Consider the following 24,805-nt stretch of genomic DNA (forward strand, 5'->3'; position numbering starts at 1 on the left):
TTGAGGTGCAGTCGTTCATAGGCCTAGGATGGGCTTTGTGACCGATGTTAATGCAATTTCCAGTGTTACGTTGTGCTCTAATGACTAGCAACCAGAGTAAATTTGTCCGGTACCCAATAGGAATACCTCCGAAATTGCTTAAAGCAGAGAGGAACTCACTTCTCTTCGTGGATCATGAATCAATTATCTCTAAAACGTATCTGTTGACTATTTATACGGGTTAAGATGCTCCACTTGCCCATTCGCATGCGGATATTCGGGCAGGGAGTATTTTACGTTGATACCAAATTTGTGCACCAATCTCTATAATGTCATAGTTGATATGCCGACCATTGTCTGAGATTATGATCTGTGGCATGCCAAAATGTCACGCGACCAATTTCCCTAGAAATTTGATTATTTTCCCAGCCATGATCGTCTTGAGTGTTTTTGCGTTTACCTACTTTGTGAAATACTTGATAGCGACTACTATGAATTTGACCCTACCCTTTCCGGCCAGTAGTGGCCCTACTATTTTGATTCTCCACTGGGAGAAAGGCCATGGTACGGTCACAATTGTCAGTTCTTCGAGCGAGCGATGAGGTATGTTACTTAATTATTGGCACCTTTCACACTTTCTAACAAACGGGTTCGCATCATTTAGCGTCTGTGGCTAGTAGTATCCCGCTCTTAGGAGCTTTTGTGCCAAAGCCCTACCTCCCTTCTACTAGCACTCCTTCTACTAGGGTGAACATGAACGCCATACTCTTCACCTTCCTGGCTTTTGTCTTTTCTTCCGGCAACCCCCTGGTAGTTAGGTACCTTGGCATTCATGTGTCTAGTCTAGGACTCTAGGTCCCTTTATCGCTGCCTCCCTTCCGATGGAGGGGGTTTCCAAGGTTTGTGTCGTGATTTCCCAGGGGGAAGTGAATTTTTTGCTCCTAAGGGGGGACTCACCATAGCTTGTCTGCTCGCCAATTACTTTCCTGAGGAATTCGTTGAATTTTGAAGTATTGGAAGCGGTCATGCCATTCCTACGCCCACTGCAAGTACGATCTCAATTTCTCCCCTTTGGTTTCATATCACCCCGATACTTGGTTCACTATTACCTGCGAGTCCGCATGCACTTCTACTTCCTTTGATCCCATCCTCTCCACCATGGCTAGTCCTGTTAGCAACACCTCATATTCTACCTTATTGTTGGTAACTTTGAATACCAGTTTCACGGTGTAATAGATCTTCTCCCCTTTGTCAGTGATTATGTAGAGGTCTACCCCACCACAAAGACATGAGGAACAGTCTACATATACCTGCCAAGGACTTCCTTTCAAGGTTTATTGTGCCTCTTGTGGGAAGATGGCAAATTCGGCAATGAACACCATTAATACTTGCCCCTTTGTTGTGTTTCTAGGAACGTAGTCAGTGTTGAATTCATTGAGCTCAATCGACGGATTTACTAGTTGATCGGAAGTATCAGGCTTGTGTAAGACTTTTTTCTGGGGGGCCTCAGTCAAGCGAGCTGCCACCACCAATGCTAGCGCAAGCAACTCTACACGCGGGTAATGCGTCTCGGCCTCCCTCAAGGCGTGGCTCATGTAATACATTGGCCTCTGTTTTCTGCCTTCCTCTTGGATTAGCACAGCGAAAGTTGTGTCTGGTGTGACAGACACTCAATAGGGGGTTAGCTAGGTACTTCTTCAATTGTTTGCTTCGTCGCACTCATTCCAATTGTGAGCTTTTCACTACACCTTGAAGAATTATAGGCATTTGTCTGTCAATTTGACACTAACCGACTTAGCACTCGTCCTAAACCTCGTCTAGATTCTCTAGAGGCTTCATTTCCAGTATTGACTTAATCTTTTCACGATTGGATTTGATCCCTCATTTTGACACCATAAAGTTCAAAAAATTTCCGGACTCCATATCGAATGCCCACTTGGCCTGATTAAGCTTCATCTTATGTCGGTGCAGGTTCTCTTGAACCGTGTACTCTGCTGGAGCAGGGGTCACGTTGCCCCATAGAGTCTTCACTGATGGGCCGCTCATGGTTTATGAATGGACCTTTGGGTTCGTTATGTGTTACATATTTTTCCTAACATTCGTCATCACTTTTGGGTCCTCCAGTGAAACCGAACATCGTTGGGTTACTTATCTTTATTGTAAGGCCAATGATGAAAAAATATCATCGTTGAAGGTCTTATCATCTTACTAATTTATTATCAATAAAGCACTTGATGTCGGAACTCTCATCTCTCATCTCTCATCTCTCATCTTTTCCAAAGGCAACGTCCATGAAATTAGTCCTACTGCGCGCTTTCCTTGGCGTGCATTTCTTTTATCCTTGGCATGCGCGATTTCCATGTGACCTTTGATTCTCAATGTCTCTTTTCCATAGGCAACGTCCATTTAAATTAGCAGCAGTGGCAGCTTTAATTCCTTGTCATTTTCTTTTTTGGTAGGCCCTATTGTACCATGTGAACTTTGAAATTAGTAGCACTGCCTTTTCCTTGGCATTTCCTTTCCCACCAAACCCACTATTTTGATTCCTTTCTCCGTACTGAAAAATAATTGCAGTCATAAAGAGACAATGTATTTCAAAACATAAATAAAAGGTATTTTAATTTGTAAAATAACAATCTTATTTTCTTCAAAGAGGAATATAAAAATTTTATACAATAAATTTTAGAAATTGACATCAATTTATGTGATCATCAGATATATTTTACAATAAAAATATAATTACGTTAATATATATTTATATTTATATATAAAAGATTTGTATATATGAGCTCACAGCTGTTCTCTTCGTAGAGAAGTAAATTTGGTAAGAAAAATTAGTGTTTTTTTTATATTTCTTTATATATGATTAATAAAATGATCTTTATATGATTAGTAAACTATATATGATTTAAACTAAGTTGGAAAAAACAAAATGGTAGATTTCATGAATCCTTGATTAGTCATATTAATATATATATATATATATTGTTAGATTTTATTAATTAAATAAAATAAATTATTTTGAGTATTTTAAATAATAATATCCCAAGATGTGGTATTTTTTTTTTCGTTTTTGATGCAAACATATACTTCCTTCATTAATACCAAAATAATAAAAAAAAATCAGTCATTACAATCTTTTTCCACAAGTATATCATTAGCAATTTCTATTAGACTATCCTCTATCCATACCCTTTCATCAACAAAATTAGCAATTTCTATTGGATTATTCTCTATTAGCGATTTTTTATATGGTATTAGATGATTGGATATTATTTACTATATTTCATTTGTGAATCTATTATCTAATGTCATATCATGAGATAATGAGTAGATGATCAGAATATAGATAATGAATATAATTTTTTTATATAATATATTAAAAATTCTGTTGATTATTTACACAAAAACCTCTCATTTTGACACTCATTCGGTTCGTTTTTTGTTTTTTTATGATTTTGTTGTGAATTAATCTGTAATAATTATATTTGTTTATAAATGAAACCAAGCTTTCAAAAGATTAAATGAAGGATTCCAGTAGGAGAGAGACAGAGAGGGACAAAACACACTACTTTGATTCCTTTCTCGGTACTGAAAAATTATAGCAGTCATAGAGAGACAATGTTTTTTACAACATAAATAAAAGGTATTTTGTAAAATAACAATATTGTTTTATAATCTTATTTTCTTAAAAGAGGAATATTTAGTCTACTTAAAAATTTTATATAATAAATTTTATAAATTGAGGTAAATTTATTATGTGATCTGTTATATATATTTTATAATAAAAATATATTTATAATCTAACGAATCATATTAAAAAAATATATTTTGAATCATAATAATTTATAATAAAAATTAATTTTTATGTCTAATTTTTTTTTTAAATTTAATTTTTTATAAATTAAAAATATTTAACATATTATTTTATTACTTAGAAATAATATTTATAATTATAGAATATATTGGTTTGGGTACTGTAGGAGCTCTCTGTCTCCAACCAAAACTGCTCGGTTATCGAAGGAGAGGCATCCACATCGTTGGGTTACCTATTTATTATAATCCTTGAAGGTATTATCATCTTACTAATTTAGTATCAATAAAGGACTTGATGGCGGAACTTGATTCTCTCATCTCTCATCTTTTCCAAAGGCAACGTCCATGAAATGAAATTAACAGTAGTGGTAGCTTTAATTCCTTGGCATTTTCTTTTTTGGTGGGTCCTATTATAACCATGCGGACTTGATTTTCTCATCTCACTTTTCTAAAGGCAACGTCCACGAAATTAGTACCACTGCTTTTTCCTTGGAATTCATTTATGGTAGGCCCTATTATACCATTTGAAGTTGATTCATTCTCATCTCACTTTTCCAAAGGCATGCAATTAGTGGCCGGCTTTCCTTGGCAATAATTCTTTTTCGGTAGGCCCTATTATACCAAGTGGTCGGCTACGTGATAGTTCCTTCGCTATATATAAAGGTAATTTTAAAGGAATGGACACATAAATCATGCTTATGTATATTTCAATCCTTTCCTTAAAAAATAAAAAATAAAAATAAAAATAAAAAAAGAGAAAAGAGTATATGATCAATCTTATATATATTTGTAGGTATATTTCCAAAACCATTCACATTCCATTTTTTAAGGCCTGTCTGTATGTTTCAATTTTTTGCAAAGACACGGAGGGAAATATATAACACCATGTTTTGTTAGCGAGGTTTTCATAATTTTTTTGAACAAATTTGAAATGTTCTTTTATTTATTTATTTATTTTTATGAGAAATAGACTTTATTCATTTATAAAAGTGAAGTTATAGGTATAACCTGATACATAAAGGTGTGGAAATATTCTTTTATTGAGTTTTGTAAAGGTATATAGGAAAATTTGATTTTTTCAATATATATATTTAAATTATTTAAAAATAATCTTTTTCAAAAAAAAAATAGAAATGCTAGGGACCAGATGTGGTGCCAAGAGAAAATTTACACCATTCAGTGATATTATGCCACATGTTTCCTCAAAATCGAAAAATAGAACCGGCTGCAACTTACCTCTCCCATACACCTCCTCCAACCCTCCGTCTCTCTCTTTCTTCCCTCTCTCTCTCTCCACAGTGATTTTCGTCCCCCTCTCTCTCCTCAATTCCTCAATCCCACAGCAAGAGAAATCAAATAACAAAAAATAAAAACCTTTATGAAAGAGCGATGGATTAGGTAAATGATTTACAGTTTTAAAGCGTGTAAGCTACGTATATTCTATTTGAAAATGTAGAAAAATTTAAGATTCATATGATGAAAAACTATTTTTTTACGAAGAAATCATCGGAGACTTGTACATCACAAGAATATAGTTAGCATAACAAAAAGGAGTGTGACGGGCTTGCACATTGTAGGACTACAAATATCATTTCTCATTCTAAAAAAGTAGGCAAATTTGAAACTCACATTAAAAAACTAACTTTTTCATTCATCAGGAATTGCAAATGATCTATTTTTGCTTATCATTTCTCTATTTTTGCAAGGTGATGGTTCTATATAAGTGCTCCCAGTTCTCTTTGTACAGAAGTAAACTTAAGTCCTGTTTAGATGCAGAAATGGTTTCATTTCATTTCAGCTCATCTTATCTCATTATTACAACTTTCACAAATTCTCACACAAAATATAAGAAACAATTCAACTTTTTCAAATATCAAAATAATAATAATACTAAAGAATAAAATTCTAATAATTTTTTATTCAACTTTAATCTAAAATCATCTCATCTCATCTCAATATTTAAAGTAAGAAAAATGAGTGCTTGTTATGTTTCTTATTTGTTTGGTGATCAAGGCTAAAAAATCATTGGTCGTTGAATTGATCGGGTGTAATCGGGTGGTGTTGGACCGTTGGTATAGGAAACGTTTTAATTTTATTTTATGTAGATAAATCTTTATTTCTTGGAAAAGATATTATTAGAGAGAATACATTCAAATCGGTCGGGCTGCCCAACCCCCAAATAATAGCTCCCAAATAATAGCACTCCATGTAAGTAGTCCAATTTACATATCCTGCACCCATCCTACAGAAGATCAAAAACTCTACAAAAAGCTTCCAAGTCCTCATCATGTCCCCCAAGTCCTCATCGTGTTCCAAATTGACCAGACCCAGAGACAAACCCCTTCGTCTTCCTTCACCTTTTACCCTTCGTCTCGTCCCCCTTCGTCTTCCACCCTGACCAAACCCAACTAATACCTTGCCGCGACCGGCTGATTTCCTGTTGAGCCACGATGGGCTAAAAACCAAGGGTCATGAAGTCTTGAACGACAAACTGATTTCGAAAATACCTTGCTGAGCTATGACGGGTTGTTTCTTGCCAAGCCACAACAGAGGGAGATCGACCCACCGAGCCGCGATGGACTGATTTTACGGCCCCTAATCACCCATCCCAAACCCAGGATCTTGAACGACGAACTGATTTTGCGAGCCCTCCTCATCGTTCGCCCTTACACAGCATGATTTTTTGTTATAACTTTCTCATAAGAGTTATATGATTTTTGGGGTTTTTCTGCCATTAACTTCATCCTGATTGTGGTACTAAGTGTCGTTCTTTATGGTCTTGTCAGGGCCTTGTTTTTTGGCCATTAACTTCATCCTGATTTTCTCCCCTCGTTCGCCCTCGACATAGAGACCCCATAACCCTTCTCTGCGTTCATCCATCGCCGCTCAACGCCGCAAAGCTATAGAAATCCACCCATCATCGTTACATTGGTGCTCGTCTAGGGTCTTGTGCTCAAACCATGGATGCGGGTCTCCTCGAACCACAACTAGGATGTTAAAGGGACCCCACGTACTAAGCAATATTGGACTATGGAGAAGAAAAAAAAGTATTAGTTCCGATTGGTGATTCAAATTCTTAATTTCTGTAAAATAGCCTACCTGAAAAACTAAAATATTATGTATTTTCAATTTGAAGAGTTTTGTTTCAAGTTTATTGCAATTGGTGATTTCTGTAAAATAGAATACATGGACTGGCTGGGTAGGACGACGAACTGGCCGTGTCGAACTGCTAGTGATGGTCTGGTAGTGGTGGCAACGATTGGTGGAAGCAACAAGCCCAACTTGTCTGGTAAAAGAGGGAAGGGGAAACAATTCATTTGTAGGGCTTTTAATTCTAGCTAGCATCTCATGCAGTGCTCCTCGTGGCTTTAACTTATGCAATGCTGAGATGGAACCTTATTATTGGAGGCTGTTAAAGGGCTAAAAATAGTCTGACCGTCCCAAAGCATTTCTCATTATTAGATCATGAATAATGATAGTTGTCTCGAGGATCTCTATCGACAATGGAATCCAATACAATTTTTTTTTAATTAGTGATTAAGTAAATATTTTTTAATGATATTGTGATTTTTTTAAATGTTTAAGGGTATAAAGAAATGAATGAAAAAAAAAACCAAATGACCTTATCGAGAGAAACCCTAACTCTTAGGGTGTAGCCTGACTCTTAGATCATATATATATATGACAATGCAAATGTGTCTACCAAATGTTCCCACTACATCTGCACACTAGTACAAATGATTTTTTTTTTTAAGCATTTTCTAAACAACCTTAAACCATTAAGAAAAAAAAAATATAAATTTACTAATAGTCACTTCCTTAACCATTGAGAAATAAAAAATAAAAAATATAGAAATGGACACATTTGGTGAGCATATTTGATAATCATATTATCAATGTATCATTTTCAATAAATTCTTAAATATAGTGCAATGAAAGTTAGAATGTCAGTTATTTTCAAACCAATTGAATATTCACTGTATTATCGTGATTAGTGTTTTTTTAACAAGAATTATTCATGAGGGACTAGAAAAAGGAAAAGAAAAATTATCATCAACTCCTGCTCCTCTACTACTCCTACAGTATGTATTTGGTTTATTTTTATGTCTAATTTCTTTCCGAAATTTCCTTTTAGATTGAAAATATCAAATATACTGTTTTATGGCTAAGAAATGATACTTGCAATTATAGAGTGCATAAGCATCGCGCAATGCTTTTAAAAGAATGGAGTAAACATGAGACCCACATAAAAAAATTAATTTTTTAATAATAGACTTCACTATTTTTTAAAATAAGTGTGCAGTCCTTGCACTACCCATGAATATATTTAACAATATTACTCTTTCTGGCTACCAACGTAATGCACACCCCCTTTAAGCAAATTCAGAGGCCGCCAATATACACCTTAAGGCTTCAAGCAATACATCGGCACATGCAAATAGTATACGCGCTATAAAATGGACTCTAGTGCCTCAGATCTTCTAGATACAACCTTCATCGACCCTCCACTATGGACACACAAGCCCTATGCAGTATGCATTGATACAATGCCGCGTGGCACATCTTAACACAAATTTTTATTTTGAAAAAAAGTGTTGAGTCCCTCATTAAGAAAATAATTTTTATGTGGATCTCAAATTTATCTAATATTTTTTGAAAAAAAAATACACATTTTAATACTTCAAATATCATCTCTCAAATGTCAATTTTGGAAGCACAACTCCTTATACCAAGTGGAATGGACAGATGAAATTGCAAAAAGAAATTGAATCAAAGTTGGAGTATTGATCAATGTTTTGTACGCCATACCGGTTAAGGCACTGGAATAAAATATTTCGATACCGGTACCGTTTCAAGATAGCGTTTTAAGATAGCGTTTCGAGATAGTCGATATATAAATAAATTATATATATAAATATATATATATAAATTATATTCCAAAATAATAGTCTATATATAAATAAATTATATATAAATACATATATATATAAATTATAAATAGTCTAGTCTGAATTGGAGGTTAAAAAATAAGTTTGTAGTTTGAAAAAATGAAAAAAAAAATACCAAAATATCGGCCGGTACAGGCCGAAATTGAGGCCAGTACGGTTGGTACGAGATTTGGCCAGTACAAAAAATTTTGGCCATACTGACCAGTATGGTACAAAATTCAAAACACTGGTATTGATAGATGGAGACATTGAATACAATTTTGCCAAAAGGACTCCTTAGCATTAGATGATTATGCTCAACAAGGATTTGTTGGCCTATCGCTCTCAAGCCTGATTATAATTAAATTATCTAAATAAATAAACGGTTGAGAGGGGACGTCAATGTATTAATGATTGTATTCTGCCCACTACATGGTCCATTACTATTTATTATTTTATTATTATTTTTTATATATTTTTTACTAGTATTCAATTTTATTCAATATTCTATCATTACTTTTTTACTATTATTTACAGAATATCTGAAAATATCTCACTGCCTAAACGCTACCTAAATAAATAGCTTTTGGCCACCGACATGATGCACGCCCCTGGCCACTAGGAAATTCCGAAGCCGCCGATATACAACATTCAAGCCTAACATTGACATGTGTAAATATTATACATGCCAATATAAGATGGGCTCCGTGTAAGGGTGCCAAATCGTGTTAACGGGTCGTGTTTGTATCGTGTTAAGACATGTATATTATACTATATAGGTCAACCATAACTTGACCCGTTAAGCTTATCGTGTCAAAATCTCAAGTCCTAACACGACCCAATAACATAACGGGTCGTGTCGTGTCAACCCGTTTTGACCTATTTATGTAAATGGATTGAAACAAACCCAAAATTAACCTCTTTAATCTAGTTAAGTTTAACATAATTTTATATAAATGTTAAAATCACAATATCTATAAAAAATATAAAACTAACTACAAGTCTAAAATTACAATCTAAACAATAAAAATATTGAAATTAAAATCCCAACAATTTTATTTTTTAGATATAAGGGTATAATTATAATTATAATTTTCTTAACGGGTCATAACGGGTTGACCCGTTATCAACCCGTTAAGCTATCGTGTCTTAACAGATCAACCCGTTTTGACCCGAACCCGTTAAAGGTAAACTCTAACCCGCTTTTATAGTGTCGTGTTCGTGTTGAGTTAATGGGTCGTGTCACATATTGACACCCCTAACTCCGTGGCCTCATCCAAAAACAACTATTATCGCCTCTCCATTGTCGACACATGAGCCCCATGGCCCATGCATCGGTACAGTGCCATGTGACACTGATGAACCGCTAGCGACTATGTCGTTCTGACTCTAGGCATCGGATTATGTTTCCGCTTTCCCGTAAAGAAGACATGAAGAATTGAAGATAATGGTCGTGACATGGCTCCTTGCTGGACGACATCAAACAGTTTAAAGCGGTCACCTCCTTGGTCTTGCCAAAGAACAATGGTCCATGTGAAGTTAGATTCTGATTTCTTTCTATTTTGGTTGGCCCTATTATACCATGTGAACTTAGATTCTCATATCTCTTTTCCAAAGGCAACGTCCATGAAATTAGCAGTACTGGTAGCTTTAATTCCTTGGCATTTTCTTTCTTGGTAGGCCCTATTATACCATGTGAAGTTGATTAGTTCTCATCTCACTTTTCCAAAGGCAACGTCCACGAAATTGGTACCACTGCTTTTTCCTTGGCATTTCTTTCCCCACCAAACCCACTACTTTGATTCCTTTCTCAGTACTGAAAAATAATTGCAGTCATAAAGAGACAATGTTTTTCAAAACATAAATAAAAGGTATTTTTTAAAATAACAATATTGTTATAATCTTATTTTATTAAAAGGGGAATATTTAGTCTACTTAAAAACTTTATACAATAAATTTTATAAATTGACGTCAATTTATGTGATCCGTCATATATATTTTATAATAAAAATATATTTATAATCTAACAGATCATATTAAATTATGTCAATATAGAAAATTATTGTTAGATTTTATTAATTAAATAAAATAAATTATTTTGAGTATTTATGATCTCCATACATCATACACAATATTTATTTTTTAAAATTTGTTTTTAGTTTTATTCTTCATAAATTAATTGAGTTTTCTACTTATCATCCATATATCACACATTTGATAAAAGAAAAAATTTAAAAAATTATATATACTGTCTGATGTGAAGATGATGAATAAAATTTTTCTTTTCTTAAACACACTGCGATGAATATTCAGAATGTCAGTTATTTTCGAACCAATTGAATATTCATTGTATTATCGTGATTAGTGTTTTTTTAACAATTATTATTCATGAGGGATTAGAAAAAGGAAAAGAAAAATTATCATCAACTGCTGCTCCTCTCTACTACTCCTACAATATATATTTGGTTCATTTTTATGTCTAATTTCTATCCGAAATTTCCTTCCAGATTGAAAATATCAAATTATATATCGTTTTATGGCTGAGAAATGATTTTAATACTTCAAATATCATCTCTCAAATGATAATTTTGAAAGCACAACTCCTTATACCAAGTGGCTATGTACTTCCTTTGCTATAAAGCTATTTTAAAAGGAATGGACAGATGAAATTGCAATAAGAAATTGAAGACAAAGCTGTAGTATTGATAGATGGAGACATTGAATACATTTTGCCAAAAGGAGTCCTTGACTCCTTGCCATTACATGATGATGATCAACAAGGATCTGTTGGCGTATCGCGTCTGATTATAATTAAATGAGTAATATTACATATCATCGTATAATGTATAAGTACCGTGCAGTTATTTTAAAAAAGAGTGAGATTTATTATTAAAAAATTATTTTTTTTTATGTAGATCTCGTATTTATTCACTTTTTTCAAAATAATTACACGACACTTACGTTCTGATTATAACCATCATTTCTCTAATTAAATTATCTAAATAAATAAATAAACGGTTGAGAGGGGACTTCAATGCATTAATGCTTGTATTCCGTCCACCACATGCGAGCTTGGCCACTGAAAAGGAAGACCATTCCCAACTTGAATTTCTAGTCTTTTTTCATTTTAAATTCTATTTTTTTATTTATTGATATTAGTGTTGGGATATTTTCTTCGGAGACTCAGAATTTGGCGCTAAGGATTGTGACGTAATTTTAGCTAATTAAAATTTACAATAATTTGTTAGATTAAGCATCGGTATATAAATTTGTTAAGTTACAATAATTAAGTTAAAGGAATTTTATATTATTTCTCATTCCTTTGTGAATATATTATGTGTATATTTTAATATTTTGTATTTCAAAATGAATTTAATTTAGGTTGATAGATGGATTTTATGTATTTTAATATATAGATGGTTGGAAATTAGGAAAATAAAAAATAAAATGTATTTAAAAAATAAATATTGCATTAATTAAGTAGATTAAAAAAAATAATATTATTTTATCATTTTAGAAAATGAGATGACTAATCCAATAATTCAAGTTTTTAAAAAAACCCAAAAAATAATTTCCAGCTGAACAATGATATAATGACAATTATTTCAAAATTTTATACCAATTTTTTTTCATTAATAATGAGATATGACATGGACCAAAGGCCTTGCTTTGTTCGTGCAGAGATGACCAGGTGCAATCAGGTGGTGTTGGATCAATGCAGTAGGCTGTTTCCCCCACATATAATACTCATTGCCAAATATTGCTCGCAACCACATCTTACTCTCTGCCCTTTGCAATCTCACCTTCCAGCTTTCATTTGCTTTTTCCCCTTTCAAAGAAGAAAACATGGCCGAATTAGTGGGAGGAACACTTCTCTCTGTCTTCCTTCAAGTATTATTTGATAGGATGGCATCTCAGGAGTTTGTTGATTTTCTAAGGGGGAGAAAACTCAATGATGGGCTCTTGGACAAGTTGAAAATGATATTGTTGTCCGTTGAAGTTGTACTTGAAGATGCCGAGGACAAACAAGTTACGAATTCTAGTGTGAAAAAGTGGCTTGATGAGCTGAAGCATGTTGTCTATGATGCAGAGGACGTCTTGGATGAGATTGCTACAAAAGCCTCACAATCCAAATTAGATGCAAATTTGGAACCAATATTGCAAGTAAGGTACGAAACTCCATCCATACTTCTTTTTTTTTTTAAGAAGATAGAAGTCAGGATTAAAGGGGTACTTGGGAGATTAGAAAATCTAGCAAGTCAACAGAATGGCATGTGTCTAGTACAAGCTAGTACCGTCAGAAGGAAACCATCTGAAAGATTGCCCACTACTTCTTTGATAGAAGATTCAGATATTTGTGGTAGAAATGATGATAAGGATGAAATAATTAATAAGTTACTTCCTGATGATGCTAGTGACAATAAGATAGGTGTGATTGCCATAGTCGGCATGGGGGGAATGGGCAAGACCACCCTTGCTCAACTTGTATACAATGACAACAAGGTCCAAAAGCATTTTGACCTTGTAGCATGGGTTTGTGTTTCAGAGGAATATGATGTGTTTAAAGTAATGAAAACAATCCTGGAAGCAGTAACTTCTTCGACCAGTGATATTCAAGATCTAAATCGCCTTCAACTTCAAGTAAATGAGAGATTGATGGGAAAGAAATTCCTATTGGTCTTGGATGATGTTTGGAATAGGAATTATACTGATTGGGAGATATTAAGCAACCCCTTTAAATCTAGGGCACAAGGAAGTAGGATCATCGTAACAACGCGCGATCTTGGTGTTGCATCAGTTATGCGTGCATTTGCAACCCATCATCTAAAGGAGTTACAAGAGGAGGATTGTCAGAAACTATTTGCAAGACATGCATTTCATGATGCTAACTCTATGAATTTAGAGTTTAAAGAGCTAGGTCGACAAATTGTAGAAAAATGTAAACGTCTACCTTTAGCAATAAAGCTAATTGGGGCTCTCTTGCGAGACAAAGTTGATGTTAGTGAATGGGATATGGTTTTGAATAGTGAAATATGGAGTTTGTCAAATGAAATTCTTCCTGCTCTAAGATTAAGCTATAAACACCTTCCCTCATATATAAAACGGTGTTTTGCTTACTGTTCAATATTTCCAAAAGACTATGCCTTCAAGAAAGATCAAGTTGTTTTATTATGGATGGCAGAAGGTTTTCTCCACAAAACTGAAAACAGAACAATGGAACAAATTGGTGATGATTATTTTGTCACTCTTGTATCAAGATCATTATTTCAAAAGTCGAGTGGGGATGAGTTTAGCTTTGAGATGCATGATCTCATCAATGACTTGGCAAAATTTGTGTCTGGCGACTTTACATTTAGGTTGGAGGTTGATAGCCGTTCTCATCGAAATGTTAACAAGACTCGTCATGTGTCGTATGCTAGAGAAAGGTATGAAAACTTTAAGAAGTTCGAGGCTCTTCAAGAAGCTACGCAATTGCGTACATTTTTGGCATTACAATCATATAAACTTTGTTACTGCACAACTAAAAAGTTGTTTCGTGATTTATTGTCAATGTTAAGTTGTTTACGGGTGCTCTCCCTATCTGACTATTGGTATAAGTTGGAGTTGCCAGAATCAATTGGAAAAATGACGCAATTACGTTATTTGAACATTCATCGTATGAAAATTATAAGGTTGCCTGATTCTGTGTGTAAGTTGTACAATTTGCAAACATTAAAGTTATCTCATTGTTATCATCTGAAACAATTGCCAAGAGACATGCAAAAACTGGTTAATTTACGCCATCTTGATTTGACTCAAACTCCCTGCATAATGGAGATGCCGATACATATGGGCAAACTAAAATGTCTCCAGACATTAACCAAGTTTGTCGTTAGCAAACTCACTGGATGTAGCATTAGAGAATTGGGAGAGCTTGCAAATCTTCGAGGAGCACTTTCTATCTTGGATCTTGAAAATGTTGAATCTTTCAAAGATGCAGAAGGTGCATGCTTGAGGAATAAAATGGACCTTAAAGAGTTGGCATTAACGTGGAAAGTAGGTTCAAATACTGAGATTTCGGAAAGTCAAAGAGATGTACTCAACGGTCTACAACCACACAGAAACCTGAAAAGTCTCACTATAAATTACTACATGGGTGGAAGTTTTCCAAATTGGGTAGGGGATCATTCCTTCCCTAATGTAACGTCTATTCATTTGGAAAACTGTACATATTGTTGCAGCTTACCAGCACTTGGGCTGCTACCCTCTTTACAAAACCTCTCTATTGTTGGTTTTGATGGAATTGTAGCAGTGGGTGAAGAGTTTTACGGAAGTACTGGTTCTTCTTCTATTAAGCCATTTGGGGCATTGAAATTTTTAAAATTTCAGCAGATGTTGAATTGGGAGAAATGGTCTTCGTTTGGTGATGAAAATGAAGGAGGAGCTTTCAATCGTCTCGAGCAGCTTTCTATTTGGTCATGCCCAAAGCTAACGGGAGATTTGCCCATTCACCTTCCTTCTTTGGTTATCCTTAAGATTACAGACTGTCCGAAGATGCTAGCTTCACTCCCAAGGGCTCCGGCTATACAGCAATTGATATTGAAAGATTATGAAGTGGATATGGGTGGTCTACCCTCTACATTAAAAATGCTTGAAATAGACAGTTATAAGAAGTTGGGGCTCCCAACGAACTTGTACTATTCAGGCCTTGAATATTTGAACTTTTCCAATTGTGATTCTCTCTGGTCCTTCCCAATGGATTTATTCCCAAATCTTAGGCGTCTGGAATTTCGGAAGTGTAGGAATCTAGAATATCTTACAGTTGCAGAACAAGATCAACATGATTTAGTGGCCTTGTCGTCTCTATCTATCAACGAGTGTCCTAATTTTGTGTCATTTCCTGACAAGATGCACATGCTCCTTCTATCTCTTACTCAATTATGGATAGAACTGTGTACAAATATTGAGACGTTTCCAGAAGGGGGCTTGCCTTCCAGTCTGAATGAACTTTGTATTTGGGATTGTGAGAAACTCGTTGAGAGTCGGATGGGGTGGAGTTTGCAAAATCTTGCCTCTCTTAGAAATTTGACAATTGGAGGTGGATCGAAATTAGATGTGGTGTCTTTTCCGAAGAAGGGGTTGCTTCCCACAAATCTGATCAGTTTGGGAATTCATGAATTCCCAAATTTGACGTCGTTCAACAAGAATGGGTTTGAGAACCTCACTTCTCTTAAAAGTTTGTATATCACTGAATGCCAAAAGCTGGAGTGCATCTCAAAAGAGGGGATTCAGCGCCTCACCTCACTTGAAAACCTGACAATTCGGAACTGTCCAAAGTTGGAGTACTGCATGTTAGAAGAGGGGCTTCAACACCTCACTTCCCTTTCTTTCCTAGAGATCGAGAATTGTCCTTTATTAACGAAGAGAAGGTGGTGGGAAAGAAGAAAAGGAAAAGAATGGTGGCACAAGTTTGCTCACATCCCCATCAAAAAAGTTGACGATGAATTGATTGAGTGAGCCAACCAAAAGTATATGATCAAAACAAGGGTACGTTAGCTATTTACTCTTTGATAGATGTTATACCATTTTGATCTCTTATGTTTAGCTTTGCTTAGACGCAGTTTTTGATGAATCCCACACTACATAAAGAGCATTAATAGTAAAGATCAGTTGCCACCAGAATTTATAATCCCCTAATTTTTTGAAATTTTTTGAAAAATAAATATACCCTAATTTTTAATCATAATTTTATAGATATAGAAAATGATCCTCCAAAAAAATTTATAATCCTGGCCATATGCATTGCAAAATTTTATAAAATTTCAATATATTTAAAAATGTCTCTCCAATTTTTTCGTATAGTCCAAGAATTTTGTACAATTTCTATATATTATTTATTTTCAAAAGTGTGGTCTCACCAAAATTAAATCAAAACTAAGTTTAGGAGAAATAATAAACTTATTAATATAAATCCCAAAATTATTTGTTATACAATATTAGGCCACTTCTTAATATGGAATCCAAAATGAGAATACAAGAAAAAAAATTTTAGGTTGGTGATCTATGTAGAAAATAATTTATATATAGACTTCATTGAGCAAGAAGAAACTAATTTAAGATCTCTATTATAGTATTATATGCTTAATCGAAAATATCTAGAGTTTACATGAAACTTAATAAACTAACTTACATACTACAATGAAAGATGTCATTGTAAAAGATGACTTGATAGTTTCTATGAAGCAAATAAATTCAAAATATTTCATTACAAAAATAACAATGGATGAATATTATTTCATGAAACAATATCGTAAAAAATCTGAAACATATATTAAGACGTATTTTTAGAATTTTATTTCTACGTGTATATGACAAATTATCGAGATTTAATTTTATATATAGTTATTATTATTATTATTATTATTTTATCTCAATATGTCACACACTAAAAGATTTGGCCCCCCTCAAAAAAATTGCTGATTCCGCCATTGGTTGCCACTTTTCTTTTGTATCTTTGGATGTCAATGGAGCCGGTGTTAATTTAGGGATCGGTGGCAAAACCATTATGTTGATCAGAAGTCTATTAGTGAGTATCAAATCTGTTATTTAATTTTGAATAGAAAAAACATTTTGGATAATTGTAAAAGCAAGTGACTACCTTGCTCTGTTTTTGTTTTTTATTATCGTTGGTCGTGACACTTTTTTTCATTTGTTAATTTGCAGACACGTGACATGATCAATGTGGGAAAAATGGCTATTCATCGGCACTAAAGTTTTTGCCTTGTGAAATTGTAACATGTTGGAAGTTAAGAAGAGTTAGATGAGAAGCTGAGATATTAGCAGATAACAAGTGGAACTGGAACATTATGTGAAGCAATGTTTTGAAATGCTATATAACTTTAAGTCCTTTGCTTGTTCGAATTGCATTTTGCAAATAAATAAGTTTTAGGGGGTTTGGATTTCCTCCAAGAATCCACTTGATTTAGAAATTCAATTATTGTGATTTCAATCTCCCTCATGTTCTGCTCTAAAGTGTACGCTATCCACACACATTGTCTTTTGAATATGTGGCGGCAAGGAGAGCTGCTCCAATGCCTGGTCCATCTTCGATTACCTTAAGAATGACATGTGGAGCAATGTCTTCCCCCAATATTTCCCACAAAGCTTCATGCAAGTATTCCCAATAATTTACAAAATGATGCGGCTTAATATGATATATTTGATTGTATTTTTCAGATAATGATTCAAATATTATGTTGAGATGGCCCCTTTTTCAAGTTATTGCAATTGCCCACATGTTCTACCTACATAAGTGTTATCTGCCTCACAATCTTAAAAAGCTAAAACAAAATTAAAGGAAACCATTCTCAGAATGATGACAGGCTAAATACAAGCATTAGTTTGGTCAGAAGCCATCTCCTTCCAACTCATTCAACTAATTCAAAAGAGTGTGATGAGAATCATGAGATATTTATAAAAGGGAAAAACAAAACAAAAAACAGTAATTGGAGTTCCATTCACCACCTTAAATATCTCATGCTCATTCTAAGAACTAGTTTCTTTCTTTCTTAATTTTTTTTAAAAAAAAACTAGTTTCAGATAAGATCCAATGACAACTACAGAAAACTATCATTATAAACTAAAACTGCCATCGACTACAACGAAATGCAAGTGACAAGAGGATGATTGATATTTTGGAATGGAAACTTTAGGAACAATTGGTCATTCGCAAGGGAATGGAAAAGGATATTGGTGATGAAGTGTGCCAAACCCAAGAAAGATCATGTATCATCACCCATGGCTTTGTTTTTTCCCCATCTTTTTTCTTATTCATTGAAATAATCTGGAGAAAATAAGAGAAGAGAAAGACAAAGGAGAGGAAAGTTGTTTCTATCATCACCCTTGGCTACGCTTTTTTTTAACCTTTTTTTTTTTATTGAAGGCTTTCAAATGGAGGGAGGTGAAAACACACAAGACCAGAATAAAAATATTTCCAATACCCAGGCATCTCTATCAAATCAGTGATTTCTTTCTTCAACAGATGACTTGAGTCACAGCCCAGAAAGATAAAGGTTATCACCATTGGCTTCATTCTTTTTTTCATATAACTTTTATTCATTGAAGGCTTTCAGAAGGGGTAGGAGTGAGCACATACACGAGTAGCAGATCATGTGCAGAATTAAAATATGTCAAGCATCAAGGCATCTATATTCATGCAAGATAATTGTATGTCTCGCATGCTTGTGCAACAGTTTCCATCACGCTAAATCTGTCTTCAGCTCCTCGGATTTGAGGATTTGTTCCAATTCACAGGCTTTACAGCATTCAATTAAATCACTGCCATCTGTGAATAAAGGCAACAGAAAAAAAAAAAGCCCAGACAAGTTTCCTTTTACTATGGAACTTCACCAAAGTAGGGCCCTTTGGGCTTACCCGTAGGAAGTAAACCTGCAAGAATCATGTAATAACTAATCCAAGGAAACTCCTAGTGAGGAATCAAACACAGGATCTTTGAGTCTACAACTCATCCCAAACCTGCCTATGACCACTAGGCTGCACCCTGACAAGTGCAAGAATGCCCAGACACGTAATTACCATAAGGTTCAAAAACTAGTTATTCCTTTTGAAACGGACAAAGAAACAAAGCATCAGCAATCATGGAGATTAATAACATCAATCCATTCAGAACAGCATTGAGCAAACTATAAAATTTTTCACACGCACAGACAAAAGAAGCACAGTCTAAGCTCAATACCCATATGGTATAGCTCAGGTAGGTCAACATTTTATTTCCTATCATCCAAAATTTTTAATAGTCCTTTCGTATATTTGAGGAAGCTGAATATGCATGTTTACATAGCATTACAAGTCAATTGGTAACATGACAAAAACAAAGAAAAACATAAGAAGGATCTATATGACAACACGTACCATAGCGTGTTTGTGCATGTGTTTTTTTTGGGGGGGGTGTTGGTTTGAGAGAGAAAGAGCACCTAAAAATAAATGGCACTGATAATCTGGAAGGAACAGTTCCAAATATTTCCCACTCTTGTGACATTCTCAGAAGCACTCTCCTCACAACCTCACCAAGATACATTCCTGATATCATTTTCTCAAAACCCTGCATCCAAAAAGATTAGGTTTGAGTTAATCCCAAAACAGTAAGCAACAAAAAGGGTAAGCAATCGAACCTTACCTGGTCATTTGGACTAGATCTATGGGAATCTAAGTCCGTGTCATAAGAAGTTCTCGGCAAAGGAGATGACCAGAAATTTCCCCATTCCATATTGATGACCTGATCAGAAGAAAGATGACTCAACATGAACAAGAATATACAAAGTAAATCAACTTGTCAGATGAAGAGTCAGATGATGTCTGCATAGAAACAAAAGAAAGGATACCATGCCTCCAGAAGTTGTGAGAAGCCCTTGACACTTGATGATAGCATCTGTCCGCTCCCAGTAGCAGGCATTTGTACCTGTACCAAATATCACTGCAGCACCAGTGTCGTCATCGTGATAATGTCCAAGTGTAATGTTCCCACAGTATCATTGACCTAATTAGAAAGATGAATGAAATCATGTTCAAAAAACCAGTCACTCGCACAACCATGGTAGTCAATAAAAACAAGCCAATCACATGTCTGGCTGCACGCATGTCAATCTTATGCATGTCTCCAGAAGTTGAAAACAGTCAGTACATCACCATTTAGGGTGTCATAACAACCATAGCTACAGCCACAATTAGCTATTACTATTGATTGGCTACAAACCTTTTTATGATATAGTCACTATTGACTATATCATAACGAGCACAACTTATTAAAAAGGAGAAAAAGAATGCAACATAATGAGGTCATTAATGCTCAATATCCTTTGTGCAAAATATTACAGACATGTTATCGCATTTTCATTCAAGTTATTACTCAGGCATGTCATCACATTCAACAATTTAAAATTTCAATCATTCCACCAATTAATTACACGCTATTTGATCCTCAATGCACAGTTAGAGACCAATACGACATAAATTAGTCAAGGATGCTCAGGGAGTACTCACCAGTACTGCTACCCGCATATTCAGTCTTTTTCAGCTCATTGCTTGTTCTAAGCATTCTTTCACCTCCCTTCAAACCTGACAACCAGATAAAAAAATATACATATTTCAATATGTCACTAAAACAAATTATGAGAAATGCAGTATAATGTTCATATAGGATTATGCTAAAATTTGATATTGAAAGAACTGTTAAGACCACAGCTTAATTTAGCAAGAAGAGCCTAGCATATTCTCAATCAAAATTTAGCTTGACTTGAAAAACTACCATTCCAATTCTTGCATCAACAAAAGCATCTAGGCAATCAACTTTCACAAAGTTTCCCATGATTATGGATCACTGTGAAAAGTACATGAAATTAACCTGACTAACCATGTCTTCAATGTGAAACCCTTTTGTCCATTTAATCAGAATGCCCGATGAAACAGATCTTTGCTTCACTGGAAAAGGGAATGTAAATCCAAGTTCCCCTCTTCCGCTAGGCGCTAACTAGAGTTTTGGAACCATCTTCTCCTCTATCAACAAACTCCTTTATTGCTGAAGCAATTAAATCAAAGAGGTTCTGCAGGAAATAAAAGCACATGATAGTAGCATAACATCAACACATCATAACATTTCACAGTAGTTCTAAATATAGATACAATATTTGAGTTACAAAGTCAATGACCTCACTAGTGCTGGTCATCAGATGTGGGTGGCTTGTTGTTCCACATGCGGTTCCAGGATTGAGGACCTTTGACCTCCTAGCTGAACCCGCATGACACTAAAATTAGTACCCCCAATATCTAGCATAATAAGTTCCTTTCTCACTCCGGATGAAAAAGGTAATGTCAATTTTACCATGGCATTAAATGCAAGATCTTGACAGTACCACCCGCTCATACAGCGATGGGAACAATATGGTCATTGCATGCATCATGACAAATAAAACCAATGCGGACATTAAAGCAATAAAATCATGTTTTATTACTCCTTCAAATATGAATCCTGAACCAAAGTTTTTTTATTGTAACTGAATCCTGAACCAAAATTATGTCTTAGATGAAGCAAAATGGCACCTATAAACATCAGAGAACTCAGGGCAAGACAAAGCCCCAAATTGCAATTTGATCGAATGAAAGGCTAGTGCACGATCAGTTAGTGGCAATTGGAATCTAATGCAGTATTCCTATGAAACTTCTCTCGCATTTACGCACATGTATTTTTTCAAATTTTTCTGTAAACCATTTTCTTAGATTTTCCAAACAAAACAATTCCCATATATAGTGGACGAATTAATCACAATTTTGGATTGTCAAACCGACATATACAACTATATTGAGAATATATCTAGATTGGTAAGGTTAATGACTTCAAAACATCCCAATCTTAAAAGCCATGTAGAAGTACTATCTCCTAAAAGAGCCTACCAAATACATCAAGAAGACCGGAAATAGAGTAAAAGGATAGCAAGAAGACCTGCACTTCTTTGAAAACAAAAACAAAAAAAATCCAGATAGATAGAGAATTTTGAATGAAATAGCAGCAGAAAAAATAAAACGAAACAACAAAAAATGACAAATTCGCAACGAAACCAAGACAAAAGTTCAATACACAGGAGAAAGTGACAATAGAACACCACTGAAGTGAAATTGGGAGGGAAAGCAAAGAATATATAATGTCACAGGAGTGGAGTTACTCGATCGATAAACAACAAAATTATTACAAAGAAATAGTGACAAAACTGTTACGGGAATCAAATAGAGACGGACTTCGATACAATAAAAGTAAAAGGGAATCATAGAGAAATTAAAAGCCCAAAAAGAAACACAAAAGTGTAAAAAGATAACAAAAAGATCAAAACAACAGTTAAACCAAAGCGATGAATGAACAATTATCAAATTCCTAAAACAAATCTGGTCAAAAAGGATAGAAAGATTCAAGAAAGACGAAGAAAGAGAGAGATATTAGCATGTTAGGGATCGGAGGCAAAACCATTATGTTGATCCGAAGTCTAGTATCAAATCTTTTATTTAATTTTGGATAGAAAAAACATTTTGGATGATTGTAAAAGCAAGTGACTACCTTGCTTTGTTTTTGTTTTTGTTTTTCATTGTCGTTGGTCGTGACACTGTTTTTCACTTGTTAAGTTGCTGACACGTGACATGATCAATGTGGGAAAAATGGCTGTTCATCTGCACTGAAGTTTTTGCCTTGTGAAATTGTAACAAGTTGGAAGCTGAGAAGAGGTGAGATGAGAAGCTGAGATATTAGCAGATAACAAATGGAACTGAAACATTCCGTGAAGCAGTGTTCTGAAATGCTAGATTACTTTCAGGATACAACGACGTTTGGCTACGTCATGATCTGTTGGATTTAAGTCGTTTGCTTGGTCGAATTGCATTCTGCATATAAATAAATTTTAGGGGGTTTGGATTTCCTCCAAAAATCCTCTTGATTCAGAAATTCAATTATTGTGATTTCAATCCGCCCCAAGTTCATATATTACCAAATTGTAATGTTTCAAGTGATAGAGACATGAAGTAAATCCTACAATATCTATCGAACAATTCTATCATAATAAATGAAGATTATAAGACCCACTTCCCATGTCTGATAATCAAAGACTCAGAATGGAAAATCCAAAACTGGGAGAGGAAAATTTAATAAAAAACATCATTTTCACATTGCCAACATCAATCTATCAATGGATGGAAATTTCAGGAAAAACAAAAATTATATGGAAAAATAACTCAACATTTACGGGGGCTATTTGTATGTAATTGAACATATATTCATAGCAACTGTACGCTATCCACACACACTGTCCTTCGAATATGTGGCGGCAAGGACATGTGGAGCAATGCCTTCCCCAAATATTTCCCACAAAGCTTCATGCAAGTTTTCCCTAAACATCGTATAGCTTGTATACAAATTCCCTTGAATAACAACCACCGTTCTTCTCATTTTAACATCAGTTCTAGTCCTTCCACCTGTGATGCCGCCACTACCATCCCTGCCTATCTTTTTCAAGATTCCCACGATACCAGCCGCAGCCAATCTAGCAGCTCTATGGGTCACCGCATTGCATAACTTTACAATGAGCTTTCTAACCTTTAAAGGGACATCAGGAATCTGAAATGAAAAAGCCTACCGAGTGATCTATTTGGGTTATCATTCTTCCAAGGAAACAAAAACACTAATCTTCTAAATGGATTAGTGGCATCTATCTCCTGAACATCTTTCAAGATTCTTGCCATAGAAATTATATGTGTCCTGAAATTGAAAAGGTAGATACCATGAAAATCTATAGCATTCAAAAGGAATTATTAAACTGTTAAACTGCATTACGAGCATGACAAAATTGTACATATTTCTCATGAGAAATGCTTGGTCTACAAAGGGAACTTACAAAAAAAAAGTTTACAAACAGATATACTTTAATATGATATATTTGATTGTGAATTATGTTTTGTTGTAAATAGATCTAACACATTAAATTAAGCCATCTCAGTTTGTAAATTGATGTTTATAAGATCTCTTTGTACAACTAGCATTTCTCATTTTTCAGGTAAATATTCAAATATTATGTTGAGATAGGCCCTTTTTAAGTTATTGTAATTGCCCAAATGCTCAATCTACATAAGTGTTACCAGCCTCACAATCTTAACAAGCTAAAACAAAATAAACGGAAACTGTTCTCAGAAAGTTGGAAGGCAAAATACAAGAAGTATTAGTTTGGTCAGAAAACATCTCCTTCCAACTCTTTCAACTAATTCAAAAGAGTGTGATGAGATATTTAGAAAGGAGAAAAACAGAACAAAAAACAGTAATTGGAGTTCCTTTCACCACCATAAAATATCTCATGATCAAATAACAACTACAGAAAAATAACTATGATTACGATCTAAAACTGCTGACAACTACTACGAAATGCAAGTGATGAAAGGATGATTGATATTTTGGAATGGAAACTTGAAGAACAATCAGTCAGTTATAAGGGAATGGAAAAGGATATTGGTGATGAAGTGTGCCAAAGCCAAGAAAGATCATCTATCATCACCCA

At 34.5% G+C, this 24,805-nt stretch overlaps 1 protein-coding gene, 1 long non-coding RNA gene and 1 pseudogene across 2 annotated transcripts; 2 read left to right on the plus strand and 1 right to left on the minus strand.

Annotated features, from left to right (window-relative positions):
• The first annotated feature begins 609 nt into the window (after nt 1–609).
• Nucleotides 610–2,502, plus strand: LOC109018994. Its single transcript, XR_002000684.2, has 2 exons — nt 610–1,668; nt 1,951–2,502. It is a non-coding gene; the product is annotated as an uncharacterized LOC109018994 (long non-coding RNA).
• Nucleotides 2,503–12,901: 10,399 nt separating this feature from the next.
• On the plus strand, nt 12,902–17,697 carry LOC109018935 (putative disease resistance protein At3g14460). Its single transcript, XM_019001128.2, has 2 exons — nt 12,902–16,250; nt 17,427–17,697. Exon 1 carries the CDS (start codon nt 12,996–12,998, stop codon nt 16,218–16,220), a length of 3,225 nt encoding a protein of 1,074 aa, XP_018856673.2. The 5' UTR covers nt 12,902–12,995; the 3' UTR covers nt 16,221–16,250; nt 17,427–17,697.
• A 724-nt stretch (nt 17,698–18,421) lies between these two features.
• LOC118348459 lies at nt 18,422–21,595 on the minus strand (annotated as a pseudogene).
• Nucleotides 21,596–24,805: the final 3,210 nt, after the last annotated feature.

The sequence above is a fragment of the Juglans regia genome, chromosome 5, assembly GCF_001411555.2.
Source record: "Juglans regia cultivar Chandler chromosome 5, Walnut 2.0, whole genome shotgun sequence".
Lineage (NCBI taxonomy): Eukaryota > Viridiplantae > Streptophyta > Magnoliopsida > Fagales > Juglandaceae > Juglans > Juglans regia.